The sequence below is a fragment of the Acomys minous genome, assembly GCF_964271855.1.
Source record: "Acomys minous genome assembly, chromosome: 15".
Classification (NCBI taxonomy): domain Eukaryota; kingdom Metazoa; phylum Chordata; class Mammalia; order Rodentia; family Muridae; genus Acomys; species Acomys minous.
In genome coordinates, this window is record NC_140497.1 from 98696034 (window position 1) to 98723535 (window position 27502).

A 27502-nucleotide genomic window follows, 5' to 3' on the forward strand; every position below is an offset into this window, starting at 1 on the left:
ACCATGCAGTTTCTAGGAATTGAACTCAGGACCCTTTAGGAAAAGCAGCCAGTGCTCTTAACCTCTGAACGATCTCTCCAAACCCTTTTTCTCATTTCTTTACAGAGAGATAAATTCAGCTGTTTAGATCTTTTCATGCCAGAGTACTTGTGGCAGGCATGTCAGTCAGTGGAAGGAGCTTTTATGTTGTAGCTGGGGTGTCCTTGGCTTTCATAGTCTCTGTTCCCTCACCTCTGAAGCATATCGAGACCCTCACTAGCACGCTGGCCAGCCTGAGTACTTTCTGTTTTTATTAGTAAATTAAATTAAAATTTTTAAAAATGATTTATTTATTGTTATGTATACAGTGCTCTGCCTGCATGTACACCTGCAGGCCAGAAGAGGGCATCAGATCACATTATAGGTGGTTGTGAACCACCATGTGGTTGCTGGGAATTGAACCCATGACCTCTTAGGAAGAGCAGCCAGTGCTCCTAACCACTGAGCCATCTCTCCAGCCCCCTAATTTAATGTTTTATTAACTTGTTCACTTTACATCCCTGATTGTAGCCCCTCCCTCATCACCTCCTGGTCCCACCCTCCCTCTCTCATAGTCTCTCCCCCTTCCTCTAGTCCTCAGAAAGGGAGGCCCTCCTCCACTAACGTCTCACCTCATCCTAGCAAGTCCCATCTGGACTGCCTGTCTCCTCTTCCTCTGTGGTCAACGTGTGGGGGCCAGAGTCCACGTCAGAAGCGGTCCCCACTCCCCATATTGTGATGCCCACAAGGAGGCTATGCTGCCTATCAACTACATCTGAGCAGAGGGTCTGGGTCCTCACCGTGCATGGTCCTTGGTTGGTGCATCTGTCTCTGCAGCATCCCTCTCCTGCCCCAAGTCTTCTTTCTTTCTTTCTTCTTCTTTTTTTAAATTAATTTATTCATATTATATCTAAATTGTTATCCCATCCCTTGTATCCTCCCATTCCTCCCTCCCTCCTGCTTCCCCCCTACTCCCCTCCCCTATGACTGTGACTGAGGGGGACTTCCTCCCCCTGTATATGCTCATAGGGTATCAAGTCTCTTCTTGGTGACCTGTTATCCTTCCTCTGAGTGCCACCAGGCCTCCCCATCCAGGGGACGTGGTCAGAAATGGGGCACCAGAGTTTGTATGAAAGTCAAACTTCACTCTCCACTCAACGGTGGAGAATGTCCTGCCCATCGGCTAGGTCTGGGTAGAGGGGTTCGAAGTTTACTGCATGTATTGTCCTTGGCTGGTGCCACAGTTTGAGCAGGAAGGACCCCAGGACCCAGATCTGCCCGTCATAATGTTCTTCTTGTAGGTTTCCAGACCCTCTGGATCCTTCTATTTCCCCATTCTCCCATGCTTCTCTCACCTAAAGTCCCAATAGGATGTCCTTCCCTCTGACCCACTTTCCTGGTAAGTAAAGTCTTTCATGGGACATACCCCTCGGGCTAATGTCTCGATATAAGTAAGTATATACCATTTGTATCTTTTTGCTTTTGGGTGAACTCATTCATTATGATAATTTCTAGTTTAATCCATTTGTCCACAAATTTCGGGAATTCCTTGTTTTTAATAGCTGAATAGTATTCCATAGTGTACATGTACCACAGTTTCTTTCTTTCTTTCTTTCTTTCTTTCTTTCTTTCTTTCTTTCTTTCTTTTTTCCGAGACAGAGTTTCTCTGTGTAGCCTTCACTGTCCTGGACTCACTTTGTAGTCCAGGCTGGCCTCAAACTCACAGCGATCCACCTGCCTCTGCTTCCCAAGTGCTGGGATTAAAGGCGTGCGCCACCACGCCCGGCTATACCACAGTTTCTTTATCCATTCTTCTATTGAGGGACACTTAGGCTGTTTCCATGTTCTGGCTGTTATGAATAAGGCTGCTATGAACATGGTTGAGCATATGTCCCTGTTGTGTGGTAGAGCATTTTCTGGGTTTATCCCAAGGAGTGGAATAGCTGGGTCTTGAGGAAGCCCTGTTCTCATTTTTCTGAGAAAGCGCCAGATAGATTTCCAAAGTGGTTGTACTAGTTTGCATTCCCACCAGCAATGAAGGAGTGTTCCTCTCTCTCCACATCCTCGCCAACATATGGTGTCACTTGAGTTTTTGATCTTAGCCATTCTGATGGGTATAAGATGGAATCTCAGTGTCATTTTGATTTGCATTTCTCTGATGACTAAGGAGGCCGAACATTTCTTCTTCTTCTTCTTCTTCTTCTTTAAAATGTTTATTTATTTATTTATTTTTGGTTTTTCTTTTTCTGTTTTGTTTTTTCAAGATAGGGTTTCTCTGTGTGGCTTTGGCTGTCCTGGACTCACTTTGTAGACCAGGCTGGCCTTGAATTCACAGTGATCCGCCTGCCTCTGCCTCCCTGGTGCTGGGATTAAAGGCGTGCGCCACCACCGCCTGGCTAGCCTTCCTACTTTTAAGCGCACATGAACTGGTTGTAGTAATATTGACAGACATCTTTCATCAGACAGATCAAGTCCAGCCAGCTCCAAATCCTGTGTTTTTAAAAAATATTTATTTATTTTATGCATAGGAGTGCTCTATCACATGTACATCTGCTTGCTAGAAGAGGGCATCAGATCTCATTATAGATGGCTCTGAGCCACCATGTGGGTGCTGGGAATTGAACTCAGGACCTCTGGAAGAGCAGCCAGTGCTCTTAACCACTGAACCACTTCTCCAGCCCCATTGTGATTCTTATTTGAAAGTGTATTTTTTTTGTTTTGTTTTTTGTTTGTTGTTGTTGTTGTTTCATTCTGTTTTGCGACAGGATCTTACTGTGTAGCTCAGGAGAGCTCATGCAAATGTCCTGCTTCAGGTTCCTGTGTGGTTGGGAACGTCCGTGAGTGCTGGGCTTCAGAGTGCGCGCATGCGTGTTGGTGTGGGTCTTGTAGCCTAGGCTGGCCTCGGATTCATTACGCAAGTGTGACTGTTCTGCAACTCCGAATCCTTCTCCTCTACATCTCAAGGGCTGAGACTCCAGGCATAAGCAACCACACCCAACTCGCTTGCATTTTTCACAAACTGACCTCCAGGCCAGGTTGGGCAACTTTGTGAGTCTGTGTACTTTAAAAAAAAAAAAAGTGCTGAAGAGATGATGACTCATGGGCTAAGAGTGCTTGCTGCTGTCCAGAGGACCTGACTACAGTTCCCAGCGCCTACACCTGGCGGCACAAGGCACACAGCTGCTTATAATTCCAGCGGCAGGAGACCCAGTGCCGTCCCCTGGTTTTTGCAGACACAGACACACAGTCACTATATGTGTATATATATATATTTTTTTCTTTCTTTACTTTTTATTTTTTACTTCCCTCTCTCTTTTTTTTTTGTGTGTGTGGGGGGTGTTGTTGAGACAGGGTTTCTCTATGTAACCTTAGCTGTCCTGGGCTCACTTTGTAGTCCAGGCTGGCCTGGAACTCACAGAGATCCACCTGCTTCTGCCTCCCTGAGTGCTGGGATTAAAGGTGTGCAAGAGAGAGAGAGAGAGAGAGAGAGAGAGAGAGAGAGAGAGAAAGAGAGAGAGACAGACTGACAGAGACAGAGACAGACAGACAGACAGACAGACAGACAGACACTAAGCCTAGAAAACTGTGAGCAGTCAATGAAGAGAACAGAGAGAAGTCAGAGCAGCCCTGCAGGAGGTTGGAACTCTCCCTCCTCCTGTATACTTCTCTAGAACTCCCTGCTCCCCTCCTCGTCTCCTCCACAGCACTCCCTTTAAAAATATACAAAGCTTGGGCTGGAGAGATGGCTCAGTGGTTAAGAGTGCCACCTGCTCTTCCAGAGATCCTGAGTTCAATTCCCAGCAACCACATGGTGGCTCACAACCATCTATAATGTGATCTGGTGCCCCCTTCTGGCCTGCAGGTGTATGTGCAGATAAAACCCTCATATACATTAAATAAATAAATATTTTTAAAAAATATACAGCCTGGTGGTAGTGGCCCACACCTTTAATCCTAGCACTTGGGAGGCAGAGGCAGGCAGAGCACTGTGAGTTCAAGGCCAGCCTGTTCTACAAAGAGTCCAGGACAGCTAAGCCTATATAGAGAAACCCTGTCTCACAAAAAACAAAACATAACAATTTTTTTTCTTTTGAAACTCTAGAACCATCTGGGCAGTGATGGTGCACACCTTTAATCCCAGCACTCCGGAGGCAGAAACAGGTGGATTGCTGTGAGTTCAAGGCCAGCCTGATCTACAAAGTGAGTCCAGGACAGCCAAAGCTACACAGAGAAACTCTGTCTCACAAAAACAAAACATAACAATTTTTTTCTTTTGAAACTCCAGGACCATTTTATCAGAATTTGAGAGGAAGACAGCAGGGCAGGGAAGATATCAATTTTGACAGAGGCTGGGAAGGGGGGGAGGTTAAGAGAAAGAAAGTTATGCTTTTTTTGTTTGTTTATTTTGTTTTGTTTTTTGGAGTCAAGGGTTTTCCTGTGTAAACTTGGCGGTCCTAGATTCACTCTGTAGACCAGGCTGGCCTCAAACTCTCAGTGATCTGCCTGCCTCTGCCTCCCGAGTGCTGGGCTTAAAGGTGTGCACCACCACCGCTGCCTGGAGATGTCTTTTGAGTTAGAGTCCAAGAAAGCAGGCAGATCCATCCATGGAGGTCTGCAAACAGCTGCGTTGTTGGGAGAGTCTTGAGAGAAAAAGTGAGAACTCCCGGAGTGAGAGAAATCTTGCTTAGGATTTGAGCCAATGTCTAAAGAGTTATAAAGGGGGGAAAAGAAGAAAAGTTAATGTTTTTTGAGTTAGAACTCAAAAAAGTGGACAGGCTTAGCCATGAAGGAATGCAAGCAACTTTGAAACTTATCTGATGTTTTCTTGGTATGTAGTTGAGCCTCCCCGGTGCATCCTAGAGTATGCTTTGTGTTCTAGCAGGATTTCACCAGGTATCCCCGGCTCGCTTGGAACTCTGTGTAGATCAGATATGCCTGGAACTCTGGAGATCCACCTGAGTGCTCAGATTACAGGTGTGAGCCTCAGCTTTTAGTACTTAAGTTAGTAGAATTTATTTTTTATAAAGATTTATTTATTTATCATATATATAATTTTTTGCCTGCATGTACACCTGCACACCAGAAGAGGGCACCAGTTCTCATTAGAGATGGTTGTGAGCCACTATGTGGTTGCTGGGAATTGAACTCAGGACCTCTGGAAGAGCAGCCAGTGCTTTTAACCACTGAGCCATCTCTCCAGCTCTAGTTTGAATTAATCAGTATTGAGTGTATGGGTACTCAGGTGCGCTTGCGCCATGATGTATATGCTAACCTGAGGGCCACTCTGGACCGCTGTTCTCTCCTTCCTCTGTGGGCTCCAGGACTCCAGGCTAGTGCAACAGGTATCTTTACCAGCTGAGCCATCTTGCTGGCCCATAGTATATCCTTGATTGCAACTAAGATGCTAGTTTCTGGAAAGGGTCACTTAAGGTCTTCAAATGTCTGTTACACAATAGTCAAGTGGATACACTCTGGGAGACAGTGACAGTCATTGTGGGCGCAGCCTACCTGCTTAGGAGTATCCGGAGCTCCTACAGGCGGCTTCATTTTGTTTCATTTAATTACATTTATAAGAAATAGGTAATTGTTTACTCCATTTAACAAATGAGAAAAGTCTAGTATACAAGGGACTGTCTCAAAAAAAAAAAAAAAAAAAAAAAAAAGACCTATAGGCCGGGCATGGTGGGGCACGCCTTTAATCCCAGCACTCGGGAGGCAGAGGCAAGCCGATAGCCATGAGTTCGAGGCCAGCCTGGAGCCTGGTCTACAAAGTGAGTCTAGGACAGCCAGGGCCACACAGAGAAACCCTGTCTGGAAAAGCCAAATAAAGATTACTTTTTAAAGTTTTAGACCTGTGAGGCAGTTAGTTCTCTCAGGGTCGCTTAGCTCGTGAGCTGAGGAAAGAGACTAGAATGGTTTTGTTCTGTTTTGAGACAGGGTCTCACTGTGTAGCCCTGGCTGTCACAGAGAGCCACCTGCCTCTGCCTGCAGGGACCAGAGCTGTGCACCACTGCCGCCCTAGTTGGACAGAATGTTGACAAAAAACTTGGCTTTAGAAAGAAAAAATTTTTTTTCTAATGTTTTCATCACAAACGATAAATGTTTGAATGGACAAATGTTTAACCTAATCTAAATATTACACAATTTACACAGAAAAGCACAGACTGGTATTTGTTAGTATGTATAATATTCATGTTTTTGTGTATCAGCTGTAAATTAAAGTGGGTACAGTAGCTCATGTCTCTCATCCAGGAGGAAAGAAGGTGAGCAGGACTGAGCTTGAGACCAGCCTAAGCTACAAAATAAGACTCTGACTCAAAATAAAATAGAACAGTTTTATTTAAAAAAAAAAAACACTTATTTTTTTCTGTATTCTTTTTTTTTCTTTCTGGCTATTTGAGACAGAGTTTCTCTGTGTAGGCCTGGCTGTTCCTAGAACTTGATCTGTAGGCCAGGCTGGCCGAGAACACAGAGATCCACCTATCTCTGCCTCCTGAGTCCTGAGATTAAAGGCCAACACGCCTGGCTTTTTTTTTTTTTTTTTTTTTTTTTTAATTTTTCTTCAGGCCAGGTCTCCCTTACAACCCTGGCTGTTCTGCAACTGGCTTGGCCATCCTGAGGGGACCACTTGATGTCCTTTAGGAAGCCCGTTCTAAAATAACAAGAACCAGTCGGGTCGTTATGAATGAAAACTTCCGAGGGTGGAAAAGGGAAGTTCTTAAAAAAAATGCAGCGTCCCCGAGAGATGCTATGATTTACTTATTTACTGTCTTGGGCTGCCAGTTGCATTCTCAGTTGCAGTTCCCACATGGAGCCTGTTCCCACCCTTCCTGTGTCCCTTGAGTTGAGCAGGCACTTCCTGTTGGAAATGAAAGTTGGAGTTGGGGTAGCCCTGCATGTGTGCGGTACCGTCTGTTCCCTCATCCCAGCCAAGTGGTGACAGGAAATCCAGAGAGCGGAGGAGCTTCATTTTTGCGAGAGTTTGGGTTAATGCCTGTTGTGACAAAGACGGGGTTAATTTACTTTCTGGAGCACGTGTGTGGGGAGGCCTGAGGAAGGAATCTGAAGGCAGGCAGGCGGTGGCCTCCCTGCTCTGGGCGGGTGGGTGGGCTTCCTCTGTACCCTTTTTGAGTTTTCTTTTCTTCGAGGGCGGGCGTGTTTGTTTGAGGTGAGTGTTACTGCAGTTGTGTGATATTCTCGATGAGTTATATTCTTTCCTAAAAAGTCTCCTGTTTTCCTTCTCTTTAGAGCACGCTTTTAAAAGAGTTTACGATTTGTTTTTTTTTTTTTTTTTTGACAGCTCAGAGACCGCGTCCTAACTCTGTGAACGTCATTCAGCTTGGCTATAGGATCCATACCTGGTGAGTTTTTATACTTGTTTAAGCTGTGTGGGCCTTAAGGGCTAGGGAATAGTAGAATAAAAAAGTCAAAGAGCTGGGCATCGTGGTGTTCGGCTTCTGAGCACCCAGGACAACAGCAGGAGGACCCAGGTGCACGGTCATTTCTGACTACTTGGAAATCCACGCCAGCTTGGGCTACAAGAGATGCTCTCTCAAAAGAAGTAAAACAGGGCTGGCGAGCTAAGTGGTTAGGAGCTGTTGCCGAGGACCCAGACTTGATTCTCAGCACTCACCTGGTGGCTCACGGACATCTGTAACTCCAGCTCTTGGAAATCTGACGCCCTCTTCAGACCTCCGTAGGCACCAGGAACATCCACAGCACACAATACTCATAAATGATTAAATAAATCTAACTTTAAAATAAGGATTAATGCCGGCCATGGTGGCGCACACCTTTAATCCCAGCACTCGGGAGGCAGAGGCAGGCAGATCGCTCTGAGTTCGAGGCCAGCCTGGTCTACAGAGTGAGTCAGGGACAGCCAAGGCTACACAGAGAAACCCTGTCTCAAAAAAACAAAAAAAATTTTTTTAATTAATTACTTAATTAATTACATTAAATAAGGATTAAGTGGCTGGGCATGGTGGTGTGCACCTGTAACCCCAGCACAGGGGGAGGCAGAGGCAGGGTGAGTTCAAAGCCAGCCTGGTTTACAAAGTGAGTCCAGGACAACCAGGGCTACACAGAGAAACCCTGTCTCGAAACCTGCCCCCTCCCCCCAAAAAGGATCAAGTATATACTAGAAGGGTGGGAATGTACCCCTTGGCACAGCGCTGTATCTCTTAGCATCATCAAACAAAATAGCCAAACCCAAGTCAACCAAACACACCGGGGCGTCAGGTTGGTGTATAGGTTTGTAATCTTGCACTAAGAAGCCTGAGACAGGCAGATACTGAGTTTGAGGTCAGTGAGAGCTACAGAGTGAGGCCCTATCTTACATAAATAAGTAAGTAAATAAATAATAAAGTTAAATAAGATAGCTTCCATGTGAGTTGAAGGCTTAGCTTAGTGCATGGGAGAGATCTTGCTTAGCCTTCTAGAGCCTTTGGTTTTTGATCCCCAGTAACACCGAAAATAAATAAGTAAATAAAATAATGATAAGATTAAAAGCTTCCACTTGTCCAAAACAATCACAAGGCAGCGAGGCTCCTGGACTTGTTTTGCCGATGATGCCTTAAGTATGAGCTCTTGCTGGGAGAATCTGAGCTGGGGATTGTAGCGTAAGCCTGTCAGGGGTGCCCCAGAAGGAACAGAACGAAGGAGCTGAAACTATTTCCATCATATAATTTAATTTCTATCTGCTTTTTGGTATACTGCTCACCTTTGCTCTCTCTCTCTCTCTCATTACATTTCAAAAACACTGTGTGTGTGTGTGTGTGTGTGTGGTGTGTGTGTGTGTGTGTGTGTATGTGTGTGTGTGTGTGGTGTGTGTGTGGTGTGTGTGTGTGTGTATGTGTGTGTGTGTGGGGTGTGTGTGTGTGTGTGTGTGTGTGTGTGTGTGTGTGTGTGTGTGGTGTCTGTGTCTCTGTGTTGGGAGTGCATGTCTGTAGGTCAGAGGACACATTTCAGGAGTGGCTTTTCCCTTGTACCGTGTGAATCCTGGGAACTGAATCCAGAACTTTCAGCACCTTTATCTAGTAAAACATCATCTAAAAAATAATATAGCCCAGGATGGCCTGCAACTTGTGATCCTCCTGCCTCAACCTCTTTTGTGTATTCCACCATCAGTATGTGGCCTTGGGTGCCCTGGAACCTGGTATGTAGATCAGGCTGGCCCCAAACTTGGTGGTTCTCTTTCGTGTGTACAGGAGTTACAGCTTTAAATGATGTATTGCTATTCCTAGCCATGATCTTTCTTTATTATTATTTATTTATTTATTTATTTATTTATTTTAGGTTTTTCGAGATAGGGTTTCTCTATGTAACAGCCATGGTTGTCCTGGACTCCCTTTGTAGACCAGGCTGGCCTTGAACTCACAGAGATCTGCCTGCCTCTGCCTCCCAAGTGCCTCCTACATCCTGCTTTATTTTTAATTTTATTTATTTTTTTGTTTTGTTTTGTTTTGTTTTTTGAGACAGGGTTTCTCTGTGTAGCCCTGGTTGTCCTGGGCTTGCTTTGTAGACCAAGCTGGCCTAGATCTCACAGTGACCCTCCTGCCTCTGCCTCCCCGGAGTGTTGGGATTAAAGGCGTGCGCCACCACACCCAGCTGAAAATGTTTTCATGATTTATTTTTATGTGCACCTGTGAGCATGCCACGTGGGTGCTTGGTGTGTGGGGCCGTGGGGGTGTCAGAGAACAATTTTTGGTAGTGGCTCTCTCCTACCATGTAGATCTGGGAACCTAACTTCGGCCTGATAACCTTTACCGCTAAGTCATCTTGCAGCCAAGCTTGAAATCTTGCAGCTGAGATCTGAGGGAAACAAAACAACAGCGGGGAGGTGGTGGCCCAGGCCGAGGCAGGAGGAGCTCTGTGAGTTCGAGGCCAGCCTGGTCTGTAAAGCGAGTCCAGGACAGCCAGGGCTACACAGAGGAAACCCCCCCCTCTCGAAAAACCAACAAAACAAAACAACAAAAACCTTTGTCTTTTCACTGATGGTAGGGTAATCGTCTTTCTGTGATAACCAGAACTTGTTCAAGGAGGAATGGGGATCCCTTGTGACCTAGAACTCCTCTCATTAGCCTGAACTGCTAAAGTCTGTGGGAAACAAACCGAATTAGAACATGCGGGCACTAGGACCCAGTGGAAGAGGCGCCTGACTCTGGGTTAACTTCTCTCAATGACGTAAGGAGCAGACCTAGCTCATTCTTCCCCGCAGGCCCCCCCCCCCCGCTCCTTTTTCTCCTCTTTCTCCTCCCCCTCCCTTCTCCCTTCCCTCCCTCTTTTCCTCCCTTCCTCTCTCCCTCTTCTTTTCTCCCCTCCTCCCTCCCTCTTTCCCCCTCCCTTCCCTTCACTTCTCTCCCTCTCTGAGCTCCTCACAGTAGAGACAAAATGCTGCTATCGGTGACTTCCAGGCCCGGGGTTTCGACTTTCGCCTATAACAAGAACAACAGGAAGGTAGGAAAAGGCGCTTTTGCGGACCGTGGCGCTGCCGTTCCCGGGGATCCGGGGCGGGGGGTGCCCTTGGCTTCAGCCTTCCCCTTTAAGAGGGAGCTGGATTCCTCCGTCCCCTCGCAGCGCCTCTCCTCCGCCACTTCTCCGCCTGCCTCTCCCTGCACCTGGTTCTGAAGTTGAAGGAATTTAGAGCCAGGGGTTTGTGAGACTTGGGGCGGGGGGGGGGGGGGGGGCGGGGAGGCAGCGGGATAAAAAAAAAACAAACCCAAAACCAAAACATCAACTTTGCAAGTTTGTATCTTGTGAGATGAAGTTACTTTGCCTGCCTGCTGCGGCTGTGTGCCAGCCCTCCTGCGGGGCTAACTTGACATCTCAGACCTCGTCCCCAGGCTCGCTCCGCACAAGATTAGTTTATCAGTTTGGTTAATTGAGCCCACCCTTAGCCCACCCCCACCCCCACCCCGCCTGGCTTTTTATTCGGACCGCTAGGTCGCTGAAATTACAGGTAGTCTGAGAGAGAGAGAGAGAGACGTGTCCTGAGGCTCGTCCAGAATTAAGTGTGAGTGTGTGTGCTTCTGGACCCTACCCCACCCCAGCGTCCCGCAGAGGAATTTGGGGAGATAACGTGCCTCGGGATTAGGGCAGACGGCTCTGTGATTCTTTGGGTCTTGGCTTCCCTGCTGATACTTGGAACCCTGCAGATAGCCAGGCTTAGCGAGGGTCCCTGGAGTCTTTACGGTTAACCCCCGGCTGCCTGAGAAGTTAAACAGCCCCGAGAGAGATGGACAGTCTCGTCCACGTTTGCTAGAGAGGACCTTCGGCAGTTTCTTGGCTTTTCCTGGTATGCAGTGCTGGAGGAGGAGCCGCGAGCTCTAGCAGGATGACTTTTTACCCCCTCTGAGCATTACAGCTGTCCTTTAAGAAAAAACGTGGTGCAGAGATCTGTGCGTGTGTGATGGAATGTTGGAGGGGGGGGAAAGGCTCATGTCCTCAGGGACCTCAAGAGACCATTTCAGAGACTCAGGGGGACACTGGTTGTCTCATCAGGGCAGTGGCGCTTAGTTTATGTGACATTCATTCTGTTTATACGCTTAAGAAGAATAAAGCTTGGCGAGGGTGAGGTGGCGCACGCCTGTAATCCCAGCACTCAGGAGGAAGACGCAGGCTGAGTTCGAGGCCAGCCTGGTCAACAAAATGAGTCTAGGACAGCCAAGGCTACACAGAGAAACCCTGTCTAGAAAAAAACAAAAAATAAAAATAAATAAATAAAATAAAATAAAAATAAATAAGTAAACAGAAAAAAAGAACAGATGAAGCTTTATGCATATTTTGATTATATACCCATATATCTCATGTTTCAGTAGGTATATATAGACTGATGGCCTATCATATATATAGATATATATTCATTTTATATGTATGTGTGCTTGAAAGGGGAACATTCTATCTTTCTTCTCCTCAAATTCATATCGTACTGTATAAAAAAGTTTTTTTTTTTTTGGTTTTTGAGACATGGTCTCTCTTTACCACAGCTTGGCCTAGAACTCATTCTGTAACTCTGGCTGGTCACAGGATCACAGGCACGGATGAGCCACCGCACCTGGATCTTTTTTTTTTTCCTCCCCCTGCCCCCAGGGCTTCTCTGTGTAGCCTTGGCTGTCCTGGACTCACTTTGTAGACCAGGCTGGCCTCGAACTTCAGCAATCTGTCTGCCTCTGGCTCCCGAGTGCTGGGATTAAAGGTTGGCTCAGCCTCCCCAGTGCTCCATTAGAGCCATTTTCTGATTCTCTCTCCCCTCTAAGTTTTCAGGATACCCATTAAAATTAAACTAAATGGCCAGGAATAGTGGCACACGCCTTTAATCCCAGCCCTCTGGAGGCAGAGGCGGGTGGATTGCTGTAACACCTGAAAAGAATAAGTAGTTAAAAAAGTCTTTGGGGGTCTGTCACGATGACTCAGAGGGCAAAAGTCATGGCTTAAAGCCTGCATCACATCCTGGGACTCACATGGTGGGAGATTCCCACACATTCTCCTCTGACCTCTACATCCACAAACAAAAACATTAAAATGTTAAGTAAGAAAAGAAATCTCGAAATTCTCTTTTGTTTGTTTGTTTTTCGAGACAGGGTTTCTCTGTGTAGCCCTGGCTGTCCTGGACTCACTCACTTTGTAGACCAGGCTGGCCTGGAACTCACAGGGATCTGCACACCACGCCGAGCTCTAAATTCTTACAGGTCAATGTTCTAAAATTTCTGAGGATGGCGCACACCTTTAATCCCAGCACTCTGGGAGGCAGAGGCAGGTGGATCACTGTGAGTTCGAGGCCAACCTGGTCTACAAAGTGAGTCTAGGACAGCCAAGGCTACACAGAGAAGCCCTATCTGGAAAAATTCAAAAAACAAAAACAAAAACAAAAACCCAAAACAAAACCTTCTGAGGGAGCAATATTTGCACATTGCGGCTGCGGACAGGGCTGCTGTGGTGTCTCTGTATGGGCTGTGAATTATTGGGTGTACGCACTGAGGGCTGCTACGTTGCTCTTTATCTTGTTGTTGATGCAGAGTTTGATGCATCTGTTCTTGTTTCAGGATAAGTGTTCTTGTGTATTTTCTCATGTGAATCCGGGCGTTGGGGGCGGGGGTGGGGACTGTGATTCTTACTATGTAGCCCTGGTTTGAAACGTACTCTGTAGCTGTGTAGGCCAAGCTTCCCTCTGGCCTGCAGGTGTACGTGTAGCAGAGCATGCATGCAGTAGATAGATAGAAAAGCAAGTCATCAGCCTGGACCAGTGGCACAAGCTTTTCATCCTAGCACTTGGGAGGCAGAGGCAAGCAAGTCCAGGACATCCAAGGCTACACAGAGAAACTCTGTCTCAAAAAAACAAAAACAAAAAACAAAAAACAAAACCAAATTAAAGTCCTGTAGTTTCTTCATGTCCTGTGATTTATTTATTTGCTTTTTTAGTTATTTATTCAATGTATATGAGTGATCTATCTGCATATACACCTGCAGGCCAGAAGAGGGCGTCAGATCACATTACAGATGGCTATGAGCCACCATGTGGTTGCTGGGAATTGAACTCAGGACCTCTGGAAGAGCAGACAGTGCTCCCAACCTCTGAGCCATCTCTCCAGTCCCCATGTCCTATAAATGCTTACTCAAATCCCACTCCTATAGAAAAATGCCTTACAGTATGCACGTTCTACCAGACTTTCTTTCTGCTAAGACTATTTTAGTGTGCGTGTGGGGGCACATGCCAGTGCTCTCAGCACGTGAGAGGCAGAGGCTGGAGATTGATACAAATCCCAGGCTAGCCAGCAGGGATCTGTCTAAGACAGAAGTGTCATGTGGGGCTCTGGGACTGTGGCGCCTTCTGAGGCACTGGCCTGGGAACTGTTAGGATGTAGCATGTTCCAAACTCTCTCAAACTTGACATTTAAAATCTCATCCTGAGAACAGAAGGGGTGGGCCAAAGCTCTCTCCTTGTTTCTGTGCCTGCCTCTGGAGCAGGTGGCTCCAGGTAACAACCTCTCATGACTGGCCACCTGTTGCCTGGGTTGACTTTATCAGTATATTCTGGGGATCCATTTGCCCTGTCCCAACGGTGGGAGTTCTGGGGAGACATTTTTTTATGTATAAGAACGTGTTGCTGCATGTATGAACGTTTACCACATGTGTGCCTGGGGTTTTGTTGTTGTTTGTTTGTTTGTTTGTTTTGAGACAGGGTGTCTCTGTGTAGTCTTGGCTGTCCTGGACTCACTTTGTAGACCAGGCTGGCCTCGAACTCATAGCAATCTGCCTGCCTCTGCCTCCCGAGTGCTGGGATTTAGTGCGCCACCAACCCCGGCTGTGTGCCTGGTGTTTATAGAGGTCAAGAAGGTGTCAGATCCCTGGAGCTGGAGTTACAGATGCTTGTGAGCCACCATGTGGGTAGTGTTGCCTAGCAACAGAGAACTGAACCTGGAGTAGCAGCCACTGCTTTAACCGCTGAGCTATGACTCCAGCCACTGGCCCTGGGGATCTGAACCCAAGCCTTCATGTTTGCAGTTTACCTACTGAACTGTCTCCCAGTCCTTTTTTTTTTTTTTAAGAAGATTTATTTATTTATTATTTATACAGTGCTCTGCCCACATATATACCTGCACACCAGAAGAGGGCACCAGGTCTTATTATAGATGGTCGTGAGCCACCGTGTGGTTGCTGGGAATTGAACTCAGGACCTCTGGAGGAGCAGACAGTGCTCTTAACCTCTAGGCCATCTCTCCAGCGCCACCGGTCATTATTTTTAATTTAATTTGTTTATTTATTTGTCATGGCTATGGTAATGTAGTCAAATATAAGGACAAGAGTAGTGAAATATACTGTAACCCAGTTGCTCAGGAGACTGAGACAAGGCTGTAAGCTCAGGACCATTCTTGGCTGTGTGATAGGGACATGGCGCTGAGGTGAAGAGTGTGTGTTGCTCTTAGAGGACAAAGTTAGGTTGCTAGTATCCACCTCAGTACCTCCCCCATAGATCCAGCCCCAGAGGGGACCTGATGCCTCCGGCCTCTGTGGATACCTGCACTCAAGCACGTACTCATAAACACACAGGTAGACATACACAGATACACACACATGGGAGGTGGCGGTGGGGTGGCGTGAGACAGACAGACAGACACATACACACACACACCCTGGGGAGGCGTGAGAAAAACACAGACCAACAGACACACACACACACATACAGAGATGCACATGGGAGTAGCTAAGAGTGAGACAGACAGACTGACACACACACACACACACACACACACACACACACGGAGTGGGGTGGGGTGACACAGACAGACACACACCCACACTGGGGTGGCATGAGACAAACACAGACCAACAGATAGACACACACAAACAGACGCACACGTGGGGGTGGGGGTGGGGGTGGGGTGGCTGAGAGTGAGACACACACACACACACACACACACACACACACACACACACATATGGGAGAGGGGTATGTATGAGACAAACAGACCAACACGCGCACACACACACACACACACACACACACATCATTAAAGTTTTAAATTTTCATTTTATTTTAAATTGTGTGTACATGCTGGGCAGTGGTGGCACAGGCCTATACTCCCAGCACTTGGGAGGCAGAGACAGGCAGGGTTGAAGGCCAGAGTGAGTTCCAGGACAACCAACACCCTGCCTTGAAACACAAACAAAAAAAAACCCTCAAAGCACAAAAGAAAAAAAAATTCTGTGTTTGGGTGTGAGTATGTGCATATACATGCAGGTGCCCGCAGAGGCCAGGCGAGCCAGATTCCTCAGAGGCCGGCTGCAGGCAGTTGAGGCACCTGATGTGGGGATTGGGAACTGAACCCAGGGCCTCTGCAAGAGCAGTATGAGCTCTTAACCACTGAGCCATTTCTCCAGTCCCTAAAAAAATCCTTTTTAGTTGGTCTGTTTTTTTGTTTTTTTGAGACAGGGTTTCTCTGTGTAGCCCTGGCTGTTCTGGACTCACTGTAGACCAGGCTTGGCCTCGAACTCACGGAGCTCCGCCCGACTCTGCTTCTTGAGTGCTGGAATTAATTGGCCCTTTTTTTTTTTCTTTTAAAGGGATGGGGTTGTAGGTCTATGGCAAAACTTGATTAGCTTACTTAAGGCTCTGGGTTCAATTCCCAACACCAAAACCAAATAATTAGAAAAATTACAATTTAAAATTACCTAGCCAGGCATGGTGGTGCATGCCTTTAACCTCAGCACTTGGGAGGCAGAGGCAGGTGCATTGATTTGAGTTCGAGGCCAGCCTGGTCTATAAAGTGAGTCCAGGACAGCCAAGGCTAACACAGAGAGACGCTGTCTCGAAAAACAAAACAACAACAACAAAACCAAAGAAACACACACACACAACACAACAGAACAAACAATCTAAAATCAGCTAATCAAGGCAGTGTTTCTTGGAATGCAGTGTTAAATTGCTATGCATCGGAATTAAAGTAGCTACAAAAGGGAAGCAGGCCTGTTGGCGCATGGCACTTGTGTGGAATCTCAGCATTTTGGAAACAAGCAGAATGACTCCATAGAGTTTGAGCCAGCCCTGTGCACACAGTAAGTCCAGCCCAGCCAGACCAAGAGTCTATTCGAAGGAAAGGAAGGCAGAAGCAAGCTGTAAGTAAATACATAAAGTTACGAAGTGGACTGGGCCATTTTGTACACACCTTTATCCCAGCACCTGGGAGACAGAGGCAGGTGGATCTCAGTGAGTTTAAGGCCCGTCTCCTCTACATAGTGAATTCCAGGACAGACAAGGCAAAGTAAAGAAACTCAAGCCAGGTGTGGTGGTGCACACCTTTAATCCCAGCACTGGGGAGGCAGAGGCAGGTGAATCTCTTGAGTTTGAGGCCAGCCTGGTGTACAGAGTGAGTCCAGGACAGCCAAGGCTACACAGAGAAACCGTCGGGGGGGGGGGGCGGGGGGAGGGAAAAAAAAAGTTGATGTCCTTGAGTTAGATTTAAAAACATGAAGCAAGGAAGATTCGTTGTAAGTCTCAGAACTGTGCCTCCACGTAGAGGGAGCTGCCTCAGCCCGAGGTGAAGTAGGTAGCTTAGGGAGGTGAGAGGTTTGGAACTAGAGGAATGTTTTACTTATGCAGTCAGATCCCACCTTCCTTGACGTCCCCTCCCTGGCGTGTGTTGTCAAAACTCCCAGAGCTACAACCATTTCTTTTAGAAAAAAAGGAAAGGCATTATTTTGGGATTCCCCCCCCCCACTAGGTGTCTGTGTGGTATGTGTGTGCACATGTGTGAAGCCTCCAGGCTGAGGTGGACAATCGTTACCTTGCTCACTGAGGCAAAGGCTGTCAGCATTTCAGACTCTGGCTAGCTCGCCTGCTTCCAGGGGTCTCTTTGCCACCTATGGAGCCTGGAGTCACAGGTGGGCACACTGTGTCCACCTGGATTTATGGCATTTACAGGGGTCTTGAGACCTAAACACCAATTTTCACGACTGCTTGGCAAGTTTTTTACCTGATGAACCATCTCCCATCTGTGTGCATGTGCCTGTGTGTGCACATGCGTGTGTGGTGTGTGTGTTCGTGTGTTTGTGTGTATGTAGAAGTATGCATGTGAGTGGTGGTGTGTGTGTGTAAGCATGCATGTGTGTGGTGGGGTGTGTGTACACACGTGCATGTATGTGTACAAGCATGCATGTGTGCAGTGGTAGTGTGTGTGTGTGTGTGTGTGTGTTTGAGGCTAGTCTCTCTGTATCTTTTTTTTTTTTAAGATTTCTTGACTATTATGTATACAGTGCTCTGCCTGCATGTACATACACCTGCAGGCCAGAAGGAGGCATCAGATCACATTATAGATGGTTATGAGCCACCATGTGGTTTCTGGGAATTGAACTCAGGACCTCTGGAGCAACAGTCAGTGCCCTTAACCTCTGAGCCATCTCTCCAGTCCCAAATAAATAAATCTTTAAAAAAAAAAAATCCCTAAACTACAATTAGATGGACTCTGAGAATGGAACTTGTTTAACCCAACAGGTTACCAATGCCTTCTAGTAAAGCTGTGTAAAGTTCTCCCCTTTTTTTTGCCAATAAATTTGTAAATAAAAACCATCATACACCCAAAAACAGACTCCGTAACCTACAGCTGGAGATGCAGAGTGCTTGCTTCATATCGGCGAGCTGTTTGCTGCTATAGAGCGGGTCTCGTCTTTATCATCATCTCTCTTCTTCTAGGATATTATTGTCTCCTTAAAATCACGGTATGTGTTTGCATCTGCATGTGGGTGTGTAGGGACCCGAAGGACCGAGGCCGTTAAATGCCCCTGGGGCTGGAGTTACAGGTGGCTGTGAGGTGCTGGAAACCAAACAAAGCCTTTTTAGGAGCACCAAGAGAGGTGGTGCACCCCGCCCCCTACACATACACACTCAGGAGGTATGGTGGATGGGTTCCAGGCCAGCCAGGGATACATAGTAAGACCCTGTCTTAAAAGAGAAACAAAAGCCAATAGGCCTTCCAGTGTCTCTGTTTTGGGTGCGTGCTAGAGATTGAGCCAAGGCCCCAGTGTATGCTAGCTAGGCAAGCACCCACCAGTGAGCTGTCACTGTAACCTGTTTTTCCAGACAGGGTTTCTCTGTGTAGCTTTGGCTGTCCTGGACTCACTTTGTAGACCAGGCTGGCCTCGAACTCACAGCGATCCGCCTGCCTCTGCCTCCCTAGTGCTGGGAATAAAGGCCTGCGCCACCACCGCCCGGCATGCTACTGTTTTTAAAGACACTGAGCAGGTGGCCCTCTGCAGTGAGGCACCTGGGGCGGAGAAGTGTTTTGCAACGTAATGATGATAATAGATTTCATTTAACTTGGTCCATTTACAAACATCAGACCAACTCCTGAATCTAGCAGATGTTTTTGATGAATAGAATAGATCTCTTTGCTGTTTTTTTTTGTTTGTTTGTTTGTTTGTTTGTTTCTGAGGTGGTGTTGGTGGTGTTGGTGGTACTGAAGTTTGGACCTAGAGCCTTGCACAGCACATGTTAGGTAAATGTTCTGCCACCGAACCATGTCGCCAGTCATTAAAAATGGGGGTAGGGGACAAGGAATGGTTTATGCTAAGCTTCTACCTGATATATATATATTTAGAAGGGGTCGGTCTTGTAGTGACATTTTTGAGAATTCTGGAATTTTTTTTTTTTTTACTTCTTACCTAATATTTATTGGCCGTTGTTGTTATTTATTTATTTACTCACTTTACAGCCTGATCCCAGCTGTAATTGGTAGGTGTGGGGACGTGGGGCTGCTTCTGACTCTCTGAAGCAGCTGACTGTGATTTGCCTTGTGCTCTGGCAGGGACGTGGTTTTGCCAGGTGCAGATCGTATGTTACCATTGTGTGACTTTGGCATTCTGGGAACTTTTCAGAGGGTATATAAATGCTAGTGCCAAGCTGGGCGTGGTGGCGCACGCCTTTAATCCCAGCACTGGGGAGTCAGAGGCAGGCGAAGCTCAGGAGGATCTCTCTGAGTTCAAGGCCAGCCTGGTCTACAAAGTGAGTTCAGGACAGCCAAGATAACACAGAGAAACCCTGTCTCGAAAAAACTAAAGTTTCATTCCAACATTTTTGTTTGTTTGTTTTTCCGAGACAGGGTCTCTCTGTGTACCCCTGGCTGTCCTGGAACTCGCTCTGTAGACCAGGCTGGCCTTGAACTCAGAGATCCTCCTGCCTCTGCCTACCAAGTGCTGGTGCGTGGACTCATTATGACGTCTATGTTATGTATTCTGTCATACGCAGTCTGTTCCCCGTTACTCCCTTTCCTCTTCTCAGCTATTCCCCTTTCTACTTGTATGTGTCTCAGTGAGTTTCACTAAGGCTCTTTACAAGGCTGTGGTAGGTGGATGTTTACAGGTTGATGTACTTTACCAGCAGTGAATGTCCATGCTGGCCATCCGCTTTATCCTCAGGTAGGGGTGAGGCCTCATGAGCCTCCCCCCCAACCCCGCCCACACTTATTTTATTTTATTTTATTTTTCTTTGTCTTTTTTTCAAACAGGGTTCACTGTGTATCCCTGTCTGGCCTCAATATGTAGAACAGAGTGGCCTTGAATTTTGAGATTCTCCTATCTCTGCCTCCTGAGTGCTGGGATTAAAGACTTGCTCCACCATGCCTGGTCTGGGAAATTTCTATTTTTCTAACTATACTGATTAACTTTGATTGTCAACTAGGCAGTTGAGAACCTGAACTGAAAATTGCTTTTACCTCCTCCCGGGCAGTGCTAGAGGCACTCGGAATGGTCCAGTGTTCCCCTGAAGTACAGCCTCTAACAGAACTATGCAGTCTTGAACCCCTAGCAACAGGATTGTTTACCTCTATACTAAGGGGGTTGGGAAAGCACCCAAATCGCTTGAGGTGTGGGTCCAGGCAGACGGCGAGGGATTTGTGCTGTGAGGCCTAAAGTCCTTGTGAGACTGCCTAAGACAGAAACATGTCAGCAGAGCCTGTGGTGGTCCTGTGTGTGCCAAGTGTGTCTGCGACAGGATCAAGTGGGGCTGCCTTATTGAGGAGCAGAAAACGTTGTGAAAGACTTGAAGGCACAAGCAGAGGCAGAAAGCAATATGCAGCTTCCTGCCCCCCCCTCCCAACCACCACAGCTTTTTAAGTAATAAAAGTCAAGGCTTGGTTAAAAAAGAAAAATTGCTTTTATGTGTTTTCTTAGCTGTTTGCCCTGGTTTGAGTATTATTAATGTTATAGTTTTTCTTACTTATGTCTTTCTTTCTTTTCCTTTCTTTTTCTTTTTTTTATTTATGATGTACACCATGTTTTGCCTGCAGGCCAGAAGAGGGCACCAGATCTCATTACAGAGGGTTGTGAGCCATCATGTGGTTGCTGGGAATTGAACTCAGGACCTCTAGAAGAGCAGTCAGTGCTCTTAACCTCTGAGCCATCTCTCCAGCCCCCTTCTTTTTGGTTTTTCAAGACAAGGTTTCTCTGTGTAGTAGCCCTGGCAGGAAGATCTCTGTGAGTTTGAGGCCAGTCTGGTCTACAAAGTGAGTCCAAGATAGCCAGGGCTCTTACACAAAGAAACCGTGTCTCAAAAAACAAAAAAACAAGCAAACAAAAACTATTATGTATATGGTGCTCTGCCTGCCAGACAGGCGTACCAGATCTCATTATAGATGGTTGTGAGCTCGCATACGTCTGTGTGAAGGTGTCCAGTCTCCTGGAACTCAAGTTACAGACAGCTGTGAACCGCCATGTGAGTGCTGGGATTTGAACTCAGGGCCTTTGGAAGAGCTCCCAACCTCTGAGCCATCTCTCCAGCCTGAGAGTTCTACATGTTGATGCACAGGCAAAAAAAAGGAGACGGCCACACTAGGCTTAGCTTGAGCATGACACTTAAAGCCCGCCTCCGCAGTGACACACTTCCTCCAGCAAGGCCACACCCACTCTATCCAGGCCACGCCTCCTATTAGTGCCACTCCCTATGGCCAAACACATGGGTCCATGGGGCCATTCCTATTCAGACTACCACAGGGATGAACACATTTATTTTTATGTTATAGCTTGTTTACATCATCCAAGGAAGTCAGGCAGGAACCTGGAAGCAGAAACCAACGCTGGGTCCACCTACGTCAATCATTAATCAAGAAAATGTCCCAAGGGCTTGTCTACAGGCCAGCCTGGTGGAGACAACTTCTCAGCCGAGGTCCCCTTTTCCAGATGGCCCCCAGCTTGTTGAGGCTGACACACAAGGTGTCTTGGCGGGGGTTTCCTTTGTATTTTCCCAGTGGCTGTCTTCTGGAACTGCTGTTGTGCTTGTCCTATAGGCTCTGCATGTGTCTCTGTGTGAAACTGGAGTTGTTGTGAGCAGCCATGTGGGTGCTGGGAATTGAACTCAGGTCCTCTGGAAGAGCAGCCAGTGAGTGCTCTTAACCGCGGAGCCATCTCTCCAGACCCCGTCAATGCATTTTTCATTCTGATAGTTTCCTGGGCTGTGAGCTCTAGCTCGTAAACTCCTTGTGGGAGGGTATTTAAATATATTGTGGCCAGCCGTAGTTGTGCAATCAGCCGGTGAGGCTGACGCAGGAGGGGTCTGAGGTCACCCTGGCTGTATAAATAGCTCACACGGGCTTGTGTAAGCAGTAAGGACTGCAGAGGGACACTCAAACAAGCAGAGATTCCCAGAAGAGGCTCAGGCCAACCTACCTGCCTGGAAAAGACCCCGGCAACCTGTTGAGCTAGCGGCAGGCTGTGCAGTGTGGGCTGGGGTGATGCAGCTGTCTTTGAGTCATTTCTGCTCCTGTAAGTGACCCCAATAAAACCCACTAGTTTAGGGCTGGAGAGATGACCCAGGGGTTAAGAGCACTGACTGCTGTTCCATGGGTCCTGGGTTCAATTCCCAGCACCCACATGGCCATTCAAAGCTGTCTGTAATCCAGTTCCAGGGAGTCTGACTGACACTTTCACACAGACATATTTGGGCAAAACACTAACGCACATAAAATAAAAATAATTTATTAAAAGAAAAACACTGGGTTACCAAGTTGAGTTTTGAATGTTGAAGGCCTGCCTGGGCAACTTAACCCATGCGCAAAATAAAAAGTAAAATAGACTGAAGATGTAGCCTTTGCCTGGCTTATGGTCAAGGCCTAGGTTTACTCCCCAGCACTACATAAATTAAACAGCACTGTGATTTATTAATGATTCTTAGAGTGTCAGTCAGTGCTTACGTGCAGTGGACAATTCAAGTATTCACTGAGTGACTGAAATAGCCCAGAGGTCTCATGGGTAGTTAGTTACTGGAGAATCTGTTAACTCCACGGAGAATGTGGACCTTTCTCTTATTTGGAGGCATTAAGAGTTGGAACCCACTGGGCGTGGTGGCGCACGCCTTTAATCCCAGCGCTGGGGAGGCAGAAGCAGGCAGATCACTGTGAGTTCAAGGCCGGCCTGGTCTACAAAATAAGTCTAGGACAGCCAAGACTACAGAGAGAAGCCCTGTCTGGGAAAACAAAACAAAGAGTTGGAACCCAAGCAAAGATATTCATCTGTTACACATAGAGGCCACATCATATAGACTGCTCATATCCGGGTCTCAGTCTGGGACTGATGTGTAATAAGGGATCCTGCGAGCTGATTTCTCTCGTCTTCACAAACACCGTGCCTGCCATGCACCAGCAGCTATGGCTTCCTGGTGAGGGAGGGCTTTCTCTTGCTCTGGTGGTCAGTAATGAAGTTAAGGGCCCAGGTCAAGAATGAGTTTGGTGGCGAATGAGTGGCTGCCAGAGTTTTGAAATGTAGCCCAGTGTGGCTGCACATGTATGCAGTTCCAGCGTTGAGGAACTGAAGCCAGCGGAGTTTAAGACTGAAGCCCGGGATATCTGGGATCCTGCCTCAAACAGAAGGCAACACAAAAGATTCTGAATTGCATCAGTTTGTTTTAGAGTGTTGAGCAAACCGCAGCTTTTTTGTATTCTTTGCTCTTCCAGTAAGTGAGTTCCCTAGACACACACACACACACACACACACACACACACACACACACACACACACACACACAGAGCCTCTTTTTCTCTAACCTATTAGGTGGGCATGATTGGTTTACACCATCTTTCTTTCTAAATAGTTTCCTTTGGGAAGTCAGATACGGGATGCTTGAGAGTTTTCCTCTTAGACTGTCTTTTATTGGTTTAGTCTTTCTCTCTCTCTCTTCCTTTCTTTCTTTCTTTTCTGAGACAGGGTTTCTCTGTGTAACCTTGGCTGTCCTGGACTCTCTTTGTAGACCAGGCTGGCCTGGAACTCACAGAGATCCACCTGCCTCTGCCTCCCAATTGCTAGGATTAAAGGCGTGCGCCACCACACCTGGCTTGGGGTTTTTTCTTTTCTTTTTCTTTCTCTCTTTCTTTCTTTTTTATTTTTATTTTTTGAAGATTTATTTATTTAACACCTGCATGCCAGAAGAGGTTGTGAGCCATCATGTGGTTTCTGGGAATTGAACTCAGGACCTTTGGAAGAGCAGCCAGTGCTCTTAACCTCTTAACGAGCCATCTCTCCGGCCCTGTTGTTTGTTTCTTGAGACAGGGTCTTACCATGTAGCCTTGGCTGGCCTGGAGCTTGCTTTGTAGACCAGGCTAGCCTCAAACTCAGATCCTCCTGCCCCTGCCTCCAAAGAAGGGGTTTCTCATTGAACCCGCAGCCTGGATTGGCCTAGGCTGGCCAGTGAGCTCACCCGTCTCTCCGTCCTAGGACTGGGATTACAGGTGTGTGTCATCCAGCTTTCTTCACAGGTGCTGAGGTCTGAGCTCAGGTGTCATGCTTGCAGGACAGGCCCTTTACTAACTGAGCGATCTCCCCAGCCCCAACATTTTTTGTTACAATCCGAGTTGACAACAGCTTTCAAGTTCCTACAAGTACTTTTTTTGGGAGGGGGGTTCGAGACAGGGTATCCATGGCTGTCCTGGACTCGCTTTGTAGACCAGGCTGGCCTCGAACTCACAGTGATCTACCTACCTCTGCCTTCCAAATGTGTATGTCCTTTATGATTTGATAGTGATGGATGTGAGAGGCAGACATTAATCGTGTTCTGCAACATATTTATGACTAGAAACACCCGACCGTAATACAAAGCACCCTTCTCCCAAACAGGCTTATTTCATTCTCTTTATTTATTTACTTACTTATTTTTGTTTTTTCAAAACTTGGCTATCCTAGATTCACCTTGTAGACCAAGCTGTCCTCGAACTCACATCGATCTGCCTGCCTCTGCCTCCTGAGTGCTGGGATTAAAGGCGTGCGCCACCATGCCCGGCTAGTTTGTATAATTATTTAAATAATTTTATAGTATATTTTATATACTTATTGCATGCATGTGTGCATAGGAGTGTGTGCAAATGTATGTGTGTGTGCGGGGCGGGGGTGGCTTTCCACACTGCACGTGTAGAGGTTAGAGAACAACTTTTAAGAGTCTTTTCTTTACTCCCCAAAGGTGTTAAGCACCTTTACCTGCTGAGCCGGCTTACAATTCTTTTTAACTGTTTTACTCCCCTTTTGAGTTGGTTTCTGTTAATGTTTTGTCTCTACTCCCATGGAGTCAGGGGCTTCCTCAGTCTCCAACATATAGACGTGCGATCTCTCTGACCTGATTTCATGTCTTCCTGCAGCCATATGTGTCATTGTCTCAGCAGATGGCACCGCCAAGTCCGAGGAACAGCACCCCTACCGGCAGCAGCGGGAGTGACCAGCTGAGCAAGACCAACCTCTACATTCGGGGATTGCAGCCGGGCACTACCGACCAGGACCTTGTCAAGCTCTGTCAGCCGTAAGCTGTGCTCTCAGTCCAGGGGGCTTCCGGGGGACAGCGCAGAGGAGAGCCGCCGGCTGCTTGCCACCTGCTCTTAGCATGAATTTCCAGTGCTGTGCTTTTAGCCAGGCGGTGGTGGCGTACGCCTTTTATCCCAGCACTCGGGAGGCAGAGGCAGGTGGATCTCTGTGAGTTCGAGGCCCGCCTGGTCTACAAAGCGAGTCCAGGACAGCTAAGGCTACACAGAGAAACCCTGTCTAGAAAAACAAAACAACAACAAAAAAAACCCAACCCAATCCAGTGCTATGCTTTTACCTCAGAGTCACACCATATCTCAGAAGGTGGGTTTCAAACAAAATCAGCCTGAGAGAGGAAGGGGGAGAGGGAGAGGGAGGGGAGAGGGAGGGGAGAGGGAGGGGAGAGGGAGGGGAGAGGGAGGGGAGAGGGAGGGGAGAGGGAGGGGGAGGGGGAGGGGAGAGAAAGGGCTTCTTTTGGCTCGGAGCTCGAGGCCACGCTGTCATGCTGGAGGGGTCTAGGTGAGGGAGCCTGAGGCCGCAGCCACATTGCACCCACACCCAAGATAAGAGGAAAATGGCTGCTTGCTGCCACCCAGCTCCATTTCTGCACGTATGTAGTCTAAGATCCCAGCCCGGGATGGCACTACCCACAGTGGGTAAGGCCATCCTGGGCACCGTGGGTGCCCCCAGGGCCTGTCTCCCAGATGGCTCCTGATTCTGTCAGATTGACAATTGACAGTGACCATCCCACACTCGGATAGAGATATTCACTTAATCATCATCGACGTCGTCGTCGTCTTTTTGGGGGGAGACGTGTTTTGAGACAAAGATCAGCCTGCCTCTGCCTCCCAAGTGCTGGGATTAGAGATGTGTGCCACCACTGCCTGGTCTTTTTTTCCCCCCGAGGCAGGGTTTCTCTGTGTAGCCTTGGCTGTCCTGGACTCGCTTTGTAGACCAGGTTGGCCTCAAATTCATAGAGATCCGCCTGCCTCTGCCTCCCAGTTTTGTTTTGTTTTAGGGTTTTTTGTTGTTGTTGTTGTTTGCTTTTTTGTTTTGTTTTGTTTTGTTTTTACTGAGACAGGGTTTCTCTGTGTAGCCTTGACTGTCCTGGACTTGCTTTGTAGACCAGGCTGACCTCGAACTCACTGCCATCGATCAATGGGCCTGCCTCTGCCTCCGAGTGCTGGGATTAAAGGCGAGTGCCGCCACGCCCAGCTCGGTTTTATTTTGTTTTTCATTCTTCTCTCGTATATTGCATCCGGACCACAAACTCCCTTCCTGCCTCCCCCCGCCCCCCAAGTCTCTCCCTTCCCTCCTCATGGTTTTCACATGGTCCATGTCTGTAATTTCAACACTCAGGAGATGGAGTCAGGAAGGCTGGGGGTTCAAAGTCCTCTGCTGTGCGGCACACTTGAGGCCTCCTGTGTACTAGGCGAGCACTCTAGCCAGGTGCTACGTCTCCAGGCCAAGAAACTCAGTTTGGCTTCTCTGTCCTTTTGGGCTTTCATTTTTGCCCAGGGTCAGCACATAGGATGGAGGTCGGGGGTCTGGAAGGGACTGAACGCTTGGCCCAGAGGCTAACACGTGTGCTGACACTATGTGGGAGCACAAGGTAGGAGATCTGTCAGGCCAGCCAGGACTACAGAATGATAGGTAGCCTGCCTCAGTAGGCTGAAAAGGCTAATGGTGAAAACATAAGCTGCTCTTGAGGAAGACTGCAGGGTGGTCCTTAGTAGTCACAGGCACACACCTCCACACATAGATGCACGCATAATTGAGAGTAATGAAATCTTTTTAAAAGTCTGTCAAACAAGCCAGGTGGTGGTGGTGGCCCACACCTTTAATCCCAGCAGGCGGTTCTGAGTTCAAGGCCAGCCTACAGAGCTAGACCCAGGACAGCCAGAGCTACACAGTGAAATCCTGCCTTGGGAAAACCAAACCAAACCAAACCAGAAACCAAGAAGGGACTGGTTGGGTGGAGCCCTGTGGAGCGGAGCGGAGCAGGGAGCTCGGAGGCCTCTTGGAGAAGAGGGCGTTTCTCGCGCCCAGAGGTCTTCCTGCCTTTGTCCCAGTGATCTCTTCCTGGGCTGCTGGGTCCCAGACTCTGGTTGGTGGGAAGGAGGGGCGTGGCCTGGGATTGGAACTCCTGGGTCTCTGGGAGGGGCTCCTTCTGAGGAGGAGGAGGAAGCGCTGACCAGCTGTTGCCAGCTGCAGTGGAAATTCT

At 47.6% G+C, this 27502-nt stretch overlaps 1 protein-coding gene across 13 annotated transcripts in view; it reads left to right on the forward strand.

Annotated features, from left to right (window-relative positions):
- The window catches only part of RBMS2 (RNA binding motif single stranded interacting protein 2), an 89169-nt gene that overhangs the window by 43410 nt on the left and 18257 nt on the right, over window positions 1–27502 (forward strand). For 4 of the 13 annotated variants that reach the window (XM_084758553.1, XM_084758554.1, XM_084758555.1 and 1 more), the window contains exons 1-2: window positions 10230–10473; window positions 25122–25279. In XM_084758553.1, the coding sequence (XP_084614679.1) occupies window positions 10408–10473; window positions 25122–25279 (224 nt within the window). In that variant the 5' untranslated portion in view covers window positions 10230–10407. Of the gene's footprint in view, window positions 1–7128; window positions 7187–7318; window positions 7380–10228; window positions 10474–25121; window positions 25280–27502 lie in introns of those variants that run through there. The other 9 variants (XM_084758544.1, XM_084758549.1, XM_084758550.1 and 6 more) reach the window with 7 other exon arrangements.